Below are 17,440 nucleotides of genomic sequence, written 5' to 3' on the forward strand. Positions count from 1 at the left end.
TTATTCGAGTCTTCTTGTAAGGTTTATTGAGGAGTAGAAATTAGGAGAAGGTCTTGTACTAGTAGTATGCCACAGAGCTATGTGTTCAGACCACTACTATTTAATTTGTATATTAGTTATATAGGAAATGATTTTAGAGGAAATATTTAGTTGTTTGCTGATGATGCCAAACTGAGTAGAGCAGTAAGTAATAAAGATGTAGATATTTTGCAGGATGATATAAATAGAATGACAACATGAGCAATAGGAGCTCTCAATAAGTCTAAAGGCTGCATGGAGATGACCATGTAATAATAATAATATCATACAGTGACCATTCATCCCTAGTTTTTGAGGACAGTGTCTCCAAACAAGACTGATGTGCTAGCCTATTTTTGTGCCTAATTTTATATTCCACTTTTTGGATTATATTTGAGATTATGAGCTATTCTTGTGAGGCATTCACTTAGAATCTGGAAGCAAATCCTGGTATATTGAAGAAAATATATTTTTCAGAAAATTATTCCTCCTGTTAAATGAACATGTCCAGTTAAGTGGTAAGATAACTTCACTAGGTATATTTTGTAAATTAGATATATATGAAAAAAAAAAGTATAATTTAAAAATAGTGTTCCTGTGCGGCAAATTTCTGATTAAAAATGGCCAGTTTCACATATCATATGCATGTATCCCATCTGTATCTCTGCAACAAACAGGCTGTGGGTTCCATCCCTACTGTGGGCATGGATGTTTAACTGTCTTACAGTAATAGATAACTTTCACTGCCTGGTATTAGACCACTACCCCCTCTTATCAAAAGTTTGAAATGGCTTTAAAAAAGTTCCATGTTTGGTCTCTAGAGAAGAACTTCTAGATTATCTAACCTTTAGCCTTTTCAAGATACTAATGTACAGTACTATAGATTATTAATCCAAGGTTTTAATACTAATGTACGAGGTGGTATCAAAAAGTTTTGAGACTAGGTTTGTAACATGCCAAGAGATGGCAGCACAAGGCTGCACGCGCAGTCACAGGGAGCACCTTCCTTCATAAGTCAGAGTGCCAAAAAACATCGTCCTGTGTACGTCGGGAGCTGTGCAACTGATGCTATTCTGACCACCTGCGTTACCACATCTGCAATTTCATCATGGACAGCAAGTTAAACAAAGAGCAAACGTGAAATTCGAGGATCATTACCAGTGACGAAACTTGGGTGTACAGGTACGACCCTGGGATGAAGCAACAGTCTTCACAGTGGAAGAGCCCATCATCTCCACAACTGAAAAAGGCGAGGCAGGTCTGCAGCTTGACCAAGTGCATGCTCATCGTCTTTTTTTGACATTCGTGGCATTGTGCATTGAGAATTCTTCCTCAGGGACCAGACCGTCAATAGCGAGTTCTACTGCCAGGTTTTAGGGTGTCTGAGGAAGGACATTCAGCGAAAGCGACCAGATCTGTGGCACGTGAAAAACTGGATACTCCACGATGACAATGCACCCTGTCACTGAGCTCTCCTCACATGCGAGTTTCTCACCAGAAACAACATGATCTCACTTCCGCACCCACCCTACTCGCCAGATTTGGCTTCTGCAGACTTTGCCCTCTTCCCAAAGATGAAGATCCAGCTCAAAGATCACCGTTTTGACACCATTGCGGAGATCCAGCGCGAATCGCAGAAGGTGCTTGACATGCTTTGAAAAGAAGACTTCCAGGACACATTCCAAAAACAAGAACGCTGAGAGCACTGTATTAATATGCAAGGGGACTATTTTGGAGGTGATAATGTGTAAATGTAGATAAATAAAGTAATTTCTCATAAACAGAGCTAGTCTCGAAACTTTTTGATACTACCTCGTACAAATAATAATGCTCTATAGGTTTTACAGACACAGTGATCTCTTAACTATCAAACTTTTTGGTGTGCACATTATTATTACTACTACTATTACTACAGTAACCTCTATGGAGCCAGTCTATCATATTAAACTTAAGACTGAGAATGGTATGAGCCAGGAGCAAACAAGAAGAGAATATTATTATTATTAACATCTGACCTCTATGGAGTCCAAGACTCATCATGGGCGGTACACACTATTGCACACAATGTTCATCCAATTGTGTTTTAAACTGATTCATGTGTCTACACCCAAAACACACTCAGGCAATGCATTCCACTTACCAACCACTCTCCATGCAAAGAACTTACTCCTCACTCCTCTGTTCACACACTCCTTATACAATTTCCAGCAATGGCCTTTTGTTCTACCCTCCCTCTCCCATTCTATGAAAAATCTCTTCCATGTTGACCCAATAACAACCCCTGACTAGTTATATATCTCAATCATATTCCCCCCTTCCTCTTATTCACGAAGCTCTGCAACTTACATTCTCTCAATCTGTCCTCATACTCCACATTCCAAAGGCCTTCAGAATACATTCACACATTGGTGCTGTTATGTATTTCTTTGTCAGTTCCCAAGTAGCATTTATTTCCTTATCGCTCAACTCCTTATTCCATGCCATAGCTCCAAACTATCTCCTAAGCTTGTCATAATTACCAGCCTTATAATTCCAGATATATTTTTTCCTCACAGAAGTCTGTGTATGGGTGGCTACAACCCAAGTGATCACTTCATGATCACTCTCACCAGTTAGAAGAAAATGTGAAACCCCACTCACAATTACATCCTCTGATGAAATGATCAGATCTAAATCTCTCAATCCTCTTATACCCTCCTTTACATGCTGCCAGAGATAGTTACCTCTCAAAAACTTGAGAAATTCATTTTCCTTATTCTCAAATGTTATTTCTTCATTCCAGTCTATACTGCCATACATAAAATAATCCATAATAATTACCCTTCCTTTGTTCACTTATCCAAGTTGTTTATACATTTCTTCATCACCACCCTCCACATTCCTTGGCCTATAGCAACATCATACTATATATGTCTACTTGTCAACCTCCATTTTACACCACACTGCCTCATAACCATTGCTGCTATTTCCCTCTTTCATGTCTACCTTATGTGGACATAATTCCCCTGTTATCATCAGCAGCACTCCCCCTCCTTTCTTGTCCTTTCTATCCTCACAAAAATACTTTATCCTTCCATTTTTATTCCTGTTAGGATATCATCTTCATTCAATGATGTTTCACTTATTCCAATGATTTTGAGGTGAATAAACTCAGTAAAACCATTTCTTCTCTCTTATTTTTGATACTTCTGGCATTTGTAAACAAAAACAGCAGTTCATTTTTAGATATATAACCAGTCCTATCCTAGCCACTTGTTGGTTGTGATTTCCCCACCAAACCTGCCCTTGCCCAGTCACCCTTATCACCACTTACCACACATATATCTGCTCAGTCTCAACTTCCCCCAAGATTGCAATATACTACATCCCCATGCTGATCATCTACTTACACACATTCACTGCTACTTTCAACATCCTCTCTCCTTATGTTATGTATCCCTGTCTCCCCCCACCCCATATCCCTATTCCTCTTGCATTCCTGTTCTCTCACACTACTGCTATTTCCACTGCTAAGCACTTCTGTCTCTTCATTACCTCTCTCCTGATCTTTCACTTCATCTCTTTTGATTCTCTTGCATGCATCTTCCATCTAGCAACACTTTCTCTAGTGCACTCACTCCAAAGCTATTCAGAGGCAACCCATCTCACCTGTATAATTCCATTCTTCCCCTCAAACACATACCATACATCCACAAACTGTACTCCCTTCTCTTCACACAGCTCCACTAGCATGCCATTCATGATTCTGGCTCTTTGTCTCAACTCAGCATTGTCATACCTTATACTGACAACCTTTCCCACTATACTCTTATCTTCACTGTAACCTCCTGAAATTCGTCCTTACACGCTTCTTATGTCCACATAAATCATAAGTCCCCACAACCACCACTAGTTCTCTTGCTCATTTCCTCCTCATATTCAATGCCTGAATTATCCTGTTCATTCTCCCTGCTGGATAGCAGACCTAATGGATTCTGTCATTAACTAATCATCTAACTATGGAATCTCCATACACTGCTATTCTGGAATCATTCTTCACCTCTTTTACCCCTTTTTCTTTCATTCTATTCTTTTGCACACTTTCATTAGCTTCCACTAAACATATATCACTCTGCATATTCCTCATTTCATTTTTCATTTTCAATAACTGTTTCATCAAATAAATTATATATTTAGTTTAATCCTTTATCCAAGTGTAAGCAAACAGAGTTTGTGCCTGAAGTATCTTCAGGACTGGGGCGACTCATGGTAAAGGTGTACAAAGCTTCACCACACCTGCCTTTATATCCCATGATGCAAAGTACATCTCCTTGCAGACATGTGTAATGCTATGCATTATGGGAAGGGTCACTACCCAGACCGGTTTCGACCTTTATTGAGGTCTCTTCAGTGAGAGCCAGACCCAGAGGTGATACCAAGGTTGAAGCAATGCAGAAGTCATATTTACCTATACGAGTTGCCAAAAGGTGTCACACCTTATTATTAAATTACTCTGGATTAGAGAAAGATGTCGGAAGTTTTTTTTACTTGGTTAGACTGTTAATTATATATTTAGTTTAATCCTTTATCCAAGTGTAAGCAAACAAAGTTTGCACCTGAAGTATCTTCAGGACTGGAGCAACTCATGGTAAAGGTGGACAAAGCTTCACATCATGTGCCTTTACACTTTGTTTGCTTACACTTGGATAAAGGATTAAACTAAATATATAATTTATAGTCTAACCAAGTGAAAAAAAACTTCCAACATGTTTCATCAAATCTTGCATTCCAACAATTTCACTCTCTCTCACTCCCGTAGCCTCACATGTGATGTAAAACATCACATTTGGTGATCTTTTCACATGAGAATGGACCTCCTTTGATAAGTCTTTTGACTCATTGGAGATCTGATGTTAATAATAATAATACAGCATATTAATAACAATATTAGTGATGTTATTACTGAAAAAAGAGAGCCAAAGGCTTCACTTCGACAATGCAAAATTATTCAAATTAAGTGGATATTGAATCCAACATTATTTCAAAGCCTAATAGAGAAACTACAAGAGTTTCATGCCGAATATAGAAACTATAAAAGTTTTGGCGGATCCAAGCGTAAGCAAACCTTTCATGACAGGGAAAAGTCATAGTAAAGGTGGAGTAAGAGCTGATCACTATTCTTAGTATTTCCCATAATGTTTTACATTATGGGAAATAATGTTTTACATTATGGATTACAATTATTTAATGATTTACTCCTAGCGGACATGTATGATGTTATACATTATGGGCAAGGGGGTCACTACCCAGACCGGTTTCGACCTTTGTTGAGGTCTCATCAGTGGGAGCCAGACCCAGATGTAAATACTCAGGTCGAAGTGATGCAGAATTTATACTTTACCATACGAGTTGCCAAAAAAAGGTGTCACATCACAAAAGGCACCAAGAATTACTGAAAAAAGAGAGCCAAAAGGCTTCACTTCGGCGATGCAAAATTATTTAACTTAAGTGGATATTGAATCCAACATTATTTCAAAGCTGAATAGAGAAACTACAAGAGTTTTGTGCGAATATGGAAATTATAAAAGTTTCAGCAGATCCAAGAGTAAGCAAACTCTTGCAGTTTCTCTATTCGGCTTTGAAATAATGTTAGATTCAATATCCACTTAATTTGAGTGATATTATTAATATTATTATTAATATTCTAATTAACATTAATCAAAATAATGATAATAATATTTGTTGATAGGACAATACAATATATCGATATTCACAATCGATAATGCCACAAAGTAAACTATATTTTATAGATAAATTATATGCATATATAGTTTATTGCATATATAGCGCAAAATGCAGGCAATGGGAGGAACTTAGCGAGTTAGAGATTACTATAACTGACCGCATTGAGTCAGAGGCAGAAAATTCTCCACATAGAGGGATGAGTGGCATGATAGAGGGCGAGAATAGCAAGAGAAATATGAATAAAATAATGAGAGTGGGGGGGAATATGGAACGGTTGAATGATTGTGAAGTTTTCAGAGATAGTCTCAATTGGATGGATGAATGACAAATAAGAGTGGCTGACTTGCAGAGAGAGATAGATGAGCTGAAAGAGAAGGTGGAATGTCTAGTGAATAAGATGAGAAGTATGAAAGATGAGATTAAGCAAATGGAAGAGACGAATGCAAGGCGAATCAGAGTAGGAATGAGAGAGAGAGTTATGGGAATGATAGAAGAGGAGAGAATAGGAATAGTAGAAGAGAGGGAATGAGAGAGAGATGTGAATGATAGAAGAGAGAATAGGAACAGTAGAAGGGAATAAGAGAGAGTTATAGGAATGATAGAAAAGGAGAGAATAAGAATAGTAGAAGAGAGGGAATGAGAGAGAGTTATGGGAATGGTTGAAGAAGAGAGAATAGGAACAGGAAGAGAGGGAATGAGAGAGAGTAATGGGAATGGTATAAGAGGAGAGAATAGGAACAGTGGAAGAGAGGGAATGAGAGAAAGCTATGGGAATGATAGAAGAGGAGAGAATGGAAACAATAGGAGAGAGAGAGAAAGAAGAATGCGAGGGAGCACTGGAACCAGAGATAGAGTGATGCCTGGAAGGCAGGTAAGTAAAGGAACAGAAAGAGAAAGTGTTAGAGGAGAGAGAGAGAGAGAGAGCGAAGGATGCATGTGAGCATCGAGGAACAGGGTGGTAAGAGGTGTGATGTATGGAGACTCAATGATCTGTGGTGTGCGTGAGGAGTGTTTGCCTGGAGGAACGTGGCTATGGCAATTAAGAAGGGTGAAAGGGTGGATAAGATGATTGTGATGGTAGGAACAAATGACTTGAGAGGTAATGTGAATTGGGCAGTGAGAGATATGAGATTCTTGCTTGAGATTGTACGAAAGAAGACAGAGAAGAAAGATAGTGCGCATGTTGCCTAGGTATGATAGTGACTAGCTGAGCAGAAGAGCAGTAATATTGAATAACATAATAGCTAGAATATTTCAGAAGAGAGGATTGGAATATGTGGATGCTTGGAGGGCATTTGAGGAGAGAGAGGAATTGTATGTGAGAGACTGCTTGTATTTGAATGAGGAAGGATGTAGGCATCTGGAGAGATTGCTGTTCTGAACAAGTCGGTGTGTCATTGCAGGGAAACTAGAATGCCCAAGGTGAATGGTAACAGGGGGTGGCCTCTTGTGGGAATGGGTACTTGGGAGAAGGGGGATGGCATCAGGTAACACTGAGCCCAGTAGAGTCTAGAGGGGATAATGCTGGGTATAGAAACAGTGGCATTTTTATGCTTTATACTAATGCCAGGAGTATCTGGAATAAAGGAGAGGAATTGGTGGCGCTGATAGCATCAACCTGGCCAAAGATTATTGGGATCACTAAGATGTGGTTGATAGAAGAGGCTATAATAACAGGAATAGAAGTAGCAGGGTACAGCATTTTTCGGCAGGATAGGAAGGGAAGGCATGGTGTCGGAGTACTGCTTATGATAAGTGATGGCTTATGTCCTGTACGAGTGGAGGCTTTGGAAGGCAGTGACACTGATGATTTTGAAAGACAGGATATTTAGTGGGGTGTTGCTACAAACCAAGCAGCACAAAGGGTGGGGACCAGGAGATGTTTAGACAGGTGATCTTGGTAAGTGCAAGAAGAATGATTGTTATGGGAGATTATAGCAGTATAAATTGTCAAACAAGGTCCACGTCCCCAATAATTGGAGTTGGATCTAAAAATCAGTTACTGAAAACAAAGACAAAAAAATCAAACTCAGACCTGTAAAGGATGGAAGTTCGTGGGCAACTGGAAAATTGCAGTTGCTTCAAGAAGAAATACAGATGTGATATATTGAGTATTTCAGAAATGAGATGGACATTGTCAGGAGAATCAAATGGTGGAAGATTTTTCTGGTCAGGAAATGAAAGTAAGTATGAAGAGGCATAGGTTTCCTGCTAAGTAACAAGGCAATGATAGGATACAAACCAGTTAGTGAAAGAATAATGGTTGCAAGATTCAGTGCCCAACCATTTACTATCACAACCATTCAAATATATGTGCACACTTCAGAGAGTGCAGATGAAAACATTGAGAGATTTTACAGGGATCTACAATTGATGAGGTACCGAAGCAGGATATACTCATCATTGGAGGAGACTGGAATGCAAAGATTGGCAAAAATAACACAGGATGGGAAAAGGTTATGGGAAAATTTGGATATGGAAAAAGAAATGAACATGGAGAGATGCTTCTGGAATTTGCCACTAATGATTTGCAATACCAAATTCCAACAAAAAGATTGTCGTAAATGGACGTGGCACTCCTTCGATGGCAAACACAGGAATATTGAATAATATAAGCACGTAAACACAAGAAAGATATTTAATTAACCAAATATTTCGGTCTGGAAATAGCAGACCATCTTCAGTGGCACTACAAGAACAGTTAAAAAAAAAAAAAAAAGGTGGAATACTAACAATAGATCATTTAAAAATAGAACAAGCCATGTGATGTTATATCACTAAGTATTAAAGGGAATATTTTTAAGTGGAGACATGATTGAAATAAAGATATTAATTAATAATATTAAATAACATAAAATTAATATGAATTAATGAGTTATCCTGATTAGACTTTCCCAGATTTTTGATATAGATATACAGTCATTCTGATTCAGGTTATGATGATGGAGTAAGGCCTCTACGCTTTCTTTGATTAAATGTTCAAATTTATAACAGGATCTATGTAAGAGGCGAGTTTTTGACCAAAGGATGTTGTGGTTAGTTTCAATCCCGTGCAGAGCCAATCCAGATATTTCAGGTTTGTTGTGATGAATGGAGGATTGATGTTCTTGGATTCTTTTTTCAAGAGAACGTCCAGTTTGTCCAAAATGATCGACAAATGAAGGAATATAATCGACCTGATATTAATAGACCAGAAATGGAGAACCTCGATTCAACAGTGCAGATCATTCCAAGGAGTTGATATTAATTCGGACCACAGCTTAGTGATTGCGAATATAAGACTAAAACTGAAACAGAAGTACAAAGGAAAGTTCCAAAAAGCTAGAGACATCTCAAAACTAAATGAAGACAGGCTAAGAACAGCATATCAGAACATATTGGAAACTAAGCTTAAGACCCCAAGTGAAAAACAAAATATAAATACAAGAGCAGAACGACTGACTACAGTGCTAAAAAAAAGCAGTAGAGGAAGTAATTCCTGAAAGAGAAAAGATCAACAAGAAATGGATAACTCAGGAAACCCTAAAATTGGTACCAGAGAAAAGAGAACTGAAACTTAAAAGAGATAATTCAGAGGCAGCAGATGAGTTATACCATCAAAAATGCAATGAAGTATGGAAAGCAGCAAGATCTGATAAAACCAAATGGTTGGAGGACCAGTGCAAAGACATTGAACAGTACCATGGAGAACACAAAACTAGAGAGGTCTACAAACTTATCAGAAATGTCAATAGGAAGTGGCAAACAAGATCAGTCGCAGTCAAAGATGAGAATGGTAAAGTATTGATGGACAAGACAAAAATCATACACAGATGGACAAGATATTGCAGTGAACTATATAAAAATCAACTAAATGATACTGCAACAGAAGTAATAGAAGAACTAAAAGCAATCTCTCCACCAGCATAGATCTTTGAAAACCTCCTCTTCCAAGATGTCAATTTCATTTTCCAGGACTCTTGTTGTTCTCAAGAACAACAAGAGTCCTGGAAATGACAACATAATAGGCAAGATGCTAAAATATGGGGGAGAATCAGCTGCAGAAAGAAGAACATAAGCCATGTAATGAAATATGGAGATCAGGGTATGCCCCTGAAAAGGCAGTGTTTTAGAATGCACCAATTACAGAACTGTTACATTAATAAGTCATCTTGGCAAAGTGCTGATGAAAATACTAACACAGTGCCTGAAGAGGCATATGGAGGCACATCTTCCGGATGAGCAAGCTGGATTTCGACAAGATCGAAGTACAGTGCAACAAATACTCACACTGAGACTAATAGCAGAGAAAGCTCAAAGAAAGAACAAAAAGATATATTGCTGTTTCGTGGACTTCCAAAAAGCATTTGATAATATTGACCAAAATATAACATGGGCTGTCTTGGAATCCTATGGCGTGGACAATAAATTGATCTGCCTGCTGAAAGATATAAACAGCCAAGCACAAGCAAAAATCAGAATAGCAGGTGAGACTGGAGATTGGTTTGCCACTAGTCAAGGCACGACAAGGGGACCCAATATCACCAATCATCTTCATCACACATCTGGGAAGAACACTAGATAAGATTAAAGAAAAAGGTGGAGGCATTTCAATAAATGGCATGAGAATAAACTACCTCTACTTTGCAGATGACATTGTCGTGATTGAAGAAGATGCACCAAGGCTGGAACAGACACTGTACTCAGAAGGAAAAAGATATGGACTAAATGTCAACTTTGAAAAAACTAAAACAACAATATTCGGACAACAGGAGTTACTGAACAGAGTTACGATAGACAGATTTCAACTAGAACACTTCACATATCTTTGATGCCATATGACACATGATTTGGACCCCAAAAAAAGAGATAAAAATTAGAATAGCCAGAGCAACAACTCTTTTAAAAGCCATGGACAAAATATGGAAGAGCCGAGCTATAAAGATGCAAACAAAACTGCGCATTGTAGAAACCTGTATCTTCAGCAGCATGCTCTATGGATGCAAGGCCTGGGTACTCCTGAGAGAATCTGAAAGGAGGATATTGGCATTTGAGAGGAAGTGCTATAGAAAGATCTTGAGAATAAGCTGGATACAGAAAGTGAACAATGAGGAAATCTATAGACGAATACAACCAAAAGAAAACCTGATCCAGAAAATAATCAAAAGGAAACTACATTGTATTTGGCCATATATATAGAATGAATGATGAGAGAAAATTAAAAACATTGCTGTTTGGAATGATTGAAGGAAAGAACAAAAGAGGAAGACCAAACAGAGAATGGGGCGATGATATTGTCAAATGGTGTGGAAACTCAATACACAAATTGAGTCATCTTGGACAAAACAGAATGCAATGGATGGCAAGAGACACTGAGTATTGGACTCATAGTTGATGATGATGATGATGAGTATAAATTGGGGAGAGGAAGATGCATGTAGCAATAAGGGAATGAAATTTCTAGAATTTTGAGGGACAGATATCTTAGGCAACATGTAATAGAGGGAACAAGAGGTTCAAGAGTTTTGGATTTGGTCATAGTCAGAAGAGTTGATAATAACTGAGATGACATCTCTCCCACCAGTTGGAGAGAGAGTGACCATGTGGTTTTGACTTGGAAGATGAATAGACATGCAGGAGTATCAAAGAGTTAGGAATGTATGTGGAATTATAAGGCAGGTGATTATAATAGTTTTAGACATCAACTTGGGGAAGTTTCATGGAGGGAGGAATTGGAAGGCCGGAATATCATTAGTGCTTGGAAAATTGTGAAGGAATATTTGTTAGCAGCAATAGTAAGCTGTATTCCACAAGTAAAGAAGAGGACAGAATTTGGTCTAAAGTGAATGACAAACAATATTAAACAGGAACCATCTGAAAAAGAGGCAATGGAAGAGATATAAGGAGACAGGTGAAGAGCAGATGCATGAAGAATATAAGACACAGGCCAGGAGAGTGACTAGTATGTAAGGAAGGCAAAACTGGAATATGAGAAGAGATTTGCCCTAAGATCCAAAGAAAATCCTAGGGAATTTTTTAAGCTATGTGGCCAGTAAGAGGAGAAATCATTGTGGAAGAATGACATTGTGGGATAAAAATGGGAATAGAGTGACTAATGCAGAGGACGTAGTGGAATTGTTCAATGAACACTTTATTGGAGTCTTTCATCGTGGAGGAGTAAATTTTAATACTAGAGGGATAGTGCAGGTTTGAGGATTAGAGGTGCAAGCAGAGAGCGTGTTCCAAATACTGAGTACTCTTGATGTCAGTAAAGCTGTGGGACTGAATGGTAGTTCACCATGAGTTTTGAGAGAATGTGCTAAAGAACTGACAGCTCCTTTGACCTGGCTTTTCAATGAAAGTCTCTGGCTACAGGAAAGGTACCCATGGAGTGAAAGGAAGGTAAGATAGTGCCATTGCATAAGGGCAGTAGCAGACTGGAAGAGTCTAATTATAGGCCAGTTTGTGTGTCATCAGTAGTTGTTAACATCTTGGAGAAATTAGTTAGGGACCATATACAGCATTGGGCTGATGAGGGTAATGTTATCTGTGAGAGTCAACATGGATTTGTGAAGGGGCACTCTTGTTACAAGAGCAGTAGATGAGGGAAAGGCATATGCTGCCAATTTCTTGGATTTAGTGAAGGCATTTGATAAGGTGCCACTGATAAGATGATACTGAAGTTGCAGCGCATGGGTTTGGATGTCAGGTTGGTCAACTTGATTCAGGATTGGCTGTCTGATAGGTATCAGAGAGTTGTGTATGGTGGGGCAGTTTCAAGGAGACAGAGGGTTACAAGTGGGGTTCCACTGGGATCAGTACTGTGACCTATATTGTTTAACCTTTATGTCAGTGACATTGTCAGTGGATTGCTTAGATATTGTTTGCAGATGATGTGAAGCTGGGTAGGGTTATTAGTAATAGTGCAGATGTGGTAGCCCTGCAAGAGGATTTGAATGTTAGACAGATGGGCAAATGAAAGGGGGATATCAGTTTAATGCAGCAAAATGTAAGGACTTGAGGTTTGGGACACATCGATGGGATGCTGAATACTCTATTGGAGGAGCTATACTGGAGGAAGTAGGAGAGACAAGAGATCTGGGTTGATGATTGATAGAAACCTGAAATTCAGGGGGCATATTGCAAAGGTGGTGAAGGTAACACAGAGCATTGCTGCAATAATGAGAAGGATGGTGACCTGCAGAGATAAAAGAGTTATCATTCCGTTGTATAAGACCCTGATCAGACCACACTTGGACTATTGTTCTCAGATTTGGTCCCCAGGATTTGAAGGGGAGAAATTAACTGTGGAAAGGGGACAAAGGCAGATAACAAAGATGGGTTCAGGACTGTACATTGTTAGTTATGAGGATCGGCTGAGGGAATGTGGACTGTAGTTTGATGGATAGGGGGAGGAGAGGTGATATGATTGAGACTTTTAAAGTTGAGAGGTGGTTACAGGGTTGACACTGGAGAGTTCTTTTGCTTGGTTGAATAGCAGAAAGGAGTGATGACAAGAGGCCATCTCTGGAAGTTATGAAAGGAAACTGTGAGCAAGAGGGTAAGGAGTGGTTTCTTTTCACGGAGGGTGGTTGAACCATGTAATGCATTGACTGATAGAGTGGTGTGAGTGAGAATGGTCAATGAGTTTAAGGAGTTGTATGATAGACTTTGTGTTTCTAGGAGGGTCTTCCCACGATGAGTCTTGATAGACTTTGCGTTTCCCAGGAAGGACCTCCCGCAATGAGTCTTTTGACTCCATGGAGGCCTGAATAATGATAATATAAAATAAAATATAAAAAATATATATGTAATAAATGAAAATTTATATAAATATATAAATTTATATATAAATTTATATATTTATATAAATATAAATATATAAATATAAAAAGTAAAATAAATATAAGTACACACAGAAAATAAACTATATTAGATATATAAGCATGGATGAAGATTAATGGTTCTCTCTCTCTCTCTCTCAATTTTCATTTTACAGTTTTCAGAGACAGAAATTTATGAACCCAACCAACTAGTGATTGAATGTGCTGCAGTCTATGATAAAGGTTGGTGGAAACAATTAAACCTTTTTCAGAAATATGTAGAACCAGACTACTCTAGTATTATAACTTTCATTAAAATCAGTCATTTTTGTTGAATGAAAGTGAATTGTTTTAAATAGTTTTATTTAAAATTAGCTAGTAATTTTTCTAAAAATGAATTATTATAGTATTTTCTTGGGCATATCCATGTAGTTAAGGAAGCAATTGTGGAAGGCTTATACTAATCATTATTTACACAAATCATGTGCCTTCTTCAACTCATTCACAGACAAAGTATTCTCAAATACCTCTGGAAACCTATTATTATTATTATTATTATTACTTGCCACTTCCAGGGAGTCCCAGACTCATCAAGTGAGGGCACCTACTCTACAACTCTGTCTCTGCCACTCATTCAACTAACTACAGTGAACATCATCATCTACACCAATGCCATCTACTGTCCAATGCCACCACTAGCATTTTTCATAGACAATCACAAACATCCATGCCCACGGCAGGATTCGAACCTGCAGCCTTTTGGCTGGAGAGCGGATATGCTAATCACTCGGCCAACCAGGCCAGCTATTCCATCCATTTACCATCCTTAAAGCAAAATATCTAGTCCTTCATACCTTTTACTAATCAAATTCTTACACAGTTTTATCGTGATCCCATGTTTTAACCCTTCCTGCTGTGTACAGAAAAGTTTTCTATATCTGGCTTCAAATCCCACCGTAAACATGTATGTTGGAAAGGGCACCTACATCCCCACCACTTTTTCTTCCAGCAGACTTCATTCCCAACCACTGAAAAGTGCCAACCAGAACCCTACAGATACAGTACTATGCTAAAAGAAATTATTTTTTTAATTTAAAGATGAAAAGAAATTATATTCTTTTGCAATCCTTTATCCACATGTAACCAAACAAAGTTTGTGCGTGAAGTATCTTCATTAACAGGCTACTTGTTTATAGAGGCTAATGATTTCACATTAATTCCTTAGTATCCCATAATGCAAAACACATCCTTTCGGGTGTGTATAATGCTATGCATTATGAGAATGGCCACTACTCAGACTGTTTTCAATCTTATATGTGTGTGTGTGTGTGTGTTTGTTTCTATCTCTCCTTTTCCATCTATAAACTGTAACTTTTACAGAACTTAAATCTGTCCACAAACACAGTGTCACAATCTTGGTCACATGTCTCTTGAGTTAGATAAAGGAAATGGCTACTTGGAAATACTACTAAACTTTCTGGAGGCATTATGAGAGAATGCCACATGGGATTCTGTTATCTAAACCAGTGGCGCACTCAGGATTTAACCTTTGGGGGAGCCGAGTTGAGTAGATGTTTTGCGAATACACGCTACACATCGCATACAACCTATAACTGAGCATCTGCAGTGATCGCTAATTCATAAGTAGCACACAAACATAAATAAAAAAAAATGAATTTTAATTAGGAAAAGATTTCTGGAAATTTTTCTAGTGTTTTTTTCCTTTTCTTTGAGGGGTGCCCAGGCCCCTTGCCCCCCCCCCCCCCTCTGGGTGCGCCACTGATCTAAACTAAAGCAAAATGAGAGATAGGATGTGAATCTGCTGATAAGGATATGAAGGAAGCTGATGGATAGGCATTAAATAGTAGTAGATGGATGAACTGAATTCTGGAGAAGCCAGGTGACTGCTGGTGTACTGCAATGCTCTCTACTTGGACTATTGTCATTTCATTTGTACATCAGTGATATAGGAAATTATTTAAAGGAAAATATCCAATTGTTTACTGTTGTTGCCAAACTAGGATGAGTGATAATTAGTGAAGATGATACAGAGATTCTGCAGGATCATTTAAAGAGATTGGTATGGGCAAAAGTTAACAGCTACCAGTTTAATGTGGCAAAGTGTAAAGTCATGCACTTTGGGATGAAGAGATCACAAGTTGTATACTACACCTCAGCTGTAAGATATTCATCAGATCATGGATTTAGAGGGTGATTGTGGACATGCAGTTGAAGTTTATAGGGATGTTGGTCAAAATAGTTCACAGATTCCTTGGATGTTGAAAACAGGGATAGGGAGGTTATTAGAGCACTGCAGTACACTGTTAATCACCTGGCTTCTCCTGAATTCAGTTCACCCATATGCTACTCTTTGATGCCTGTCCATCAGCTTCCCTCATATCCATATCATCAGATTCACACCCATCCCCATTTTTCTCCATTTTATGTAACAGAATTCCATGTGGAATCCTTTCATAATGTTTTCACAAAATCCAGTATCATTATTAAATAGCCATTTTCTTTATTCAAGTCAGTTGTCATGTTATAAAAATGTGAGCAGATATTATGTTAAGACCTATGCTGCTCCCATTGAGGACCATGTTCCTTTCCACTAATTCCTGAATTCTATATTTTACCAACTTCAACAATAGCTTAACCAGACTACTTGAGAGACTGATTGGTCTGTAATTGCTATCACTGTCTTAGAGTCTCCTTATCCTACAGAATTAATTTTTCTTCTTTCTGCTCTGTTGGCACTATCTGAGAGATGAAACTTAAATTAAACAGCTATGTTAGAGAAGCTGCTGTTTTTCTCTCACAATTTTTATAATACTTGGGCTGATATCCCATCTAATCCCATGGCTCTATTTGCATTAAGATTCTGCAACAGTACCTGCAGCTGATCTACTTCTATTCTCACATTAGTCAATGGCACATCTGGCACTGCACTATTTCCACCTGGATGGTACATCCTTGTACAGTGATCACTCATGAACTCATCTGTCTGCTTCTATTATTTCTGTACAATCATCCCTTTATAGTCATTCTTCATTGCCTGCCACTTAGTAAGAGAACTCTTTGGAATTATTTCTGGCTGTTCAGTTAGTTTCTTCTCATAATCTGCTTTTGTATCCCATTTTGAGTCTTGGTTCTGGGTTAGTCCCAAGGGGGTGGAAAGAGTGGAAAATAGTTCCACTGCATAAAGGAGGCTCAAAGACTGCTGTTGTAAATTACTGACCGATCAGCATATCAGGAATCGTTGTCAAGGTCTTGGAGAAAATAGTCAGGGGAAAATACATGATTGGATAGATGAAAATGGGATACTGTATGGGGGACAGCATGGTTTTGTGAAGGGTAGATCATGCTCATGTTTTATAACACAGTGACAGCTGAACTGGATAAGGGTAATGGGTTTACAGTGATTCTACTGGACCTTGCTAAGGCCTCTGACAGGATAACACATGGAATTCTAATCAGTAAACTGCAGTATATGGGGATGGATATAGGGTTGGTGAGATGGATAGGAGGGTGGTTGATGGAGAGATATCAGAGAGTGGTTTATTCAGGAGTAGAGTCCAAAAGATGGCCTGTGACTAGTGGTGTGCCGCAGGGTTCTGTTCTTGGACCACTACTGTTCAATTTGTTCATTAACGATATAGGAAAGGATCTGAGAGGAACTGTTCATTTGTTTGCTGATGATGCAAAGTTGGGTAGAGCAATAGTGAGTTCACAGGATGTCAAAATTTTGCAGGATGATTTGGATAGTTTGGAGGACTGGGCTAAGGAGAATGGATGTCAATTGAATGTGGCAAAATGTAAGGTTATGCATTTTGGGGTGGAAAGATTAGCAGCAGTATATGACATTGGTGAACTATACTCCAAGAGATTGATGAGGC

The 17,440-nt window shown here is 38.5% G+C and overlaps 1 protein-coding gene across 4 annotated transcripts in view; it reads left to right on the forward strand.

Moving 5' to 3' along the window:
- The window catches only part of LOC150103732 (uncharacterized), a 408,898-nt gene that overhangs the window by 243,520 nt on the left and 147,938 nt on the right, over positions 1 to 17,440 (forward strand). For all 4 annotated transcript variants that reach the window (XM_090397132.1, XM_090397134.1, XM_090397136.1 and 1 more), the window contains exon 20: positions 13,721 to 13,787. In XM_090397132.1, coding sequence (XP_090253258.1) covers positions 13,721 to 13,787 — 67 coding nt within the window. The remainder of the gene's footprint in view (positions 1 to 13,720; positions 13,788 to 17,440) is intronic.

The sequence above is a fragment of the Typopeltis vanoorti genome, chromosome 8 (assembly GCF_054136105.1).
Source record: "Typopeltis vanoorti isolate ZY-2024b chromosome 8, IOZ_Tvanoo_1.0, whole genome shotgun sequence".
In the NCBI taxonomy this organism is placed as follows: Eukaryota; Metazoa; Arthropoda; class Arachnida; order Uropygi; family Thelyphonidae; genus Typopeltis; species Typopeltis vanoorti.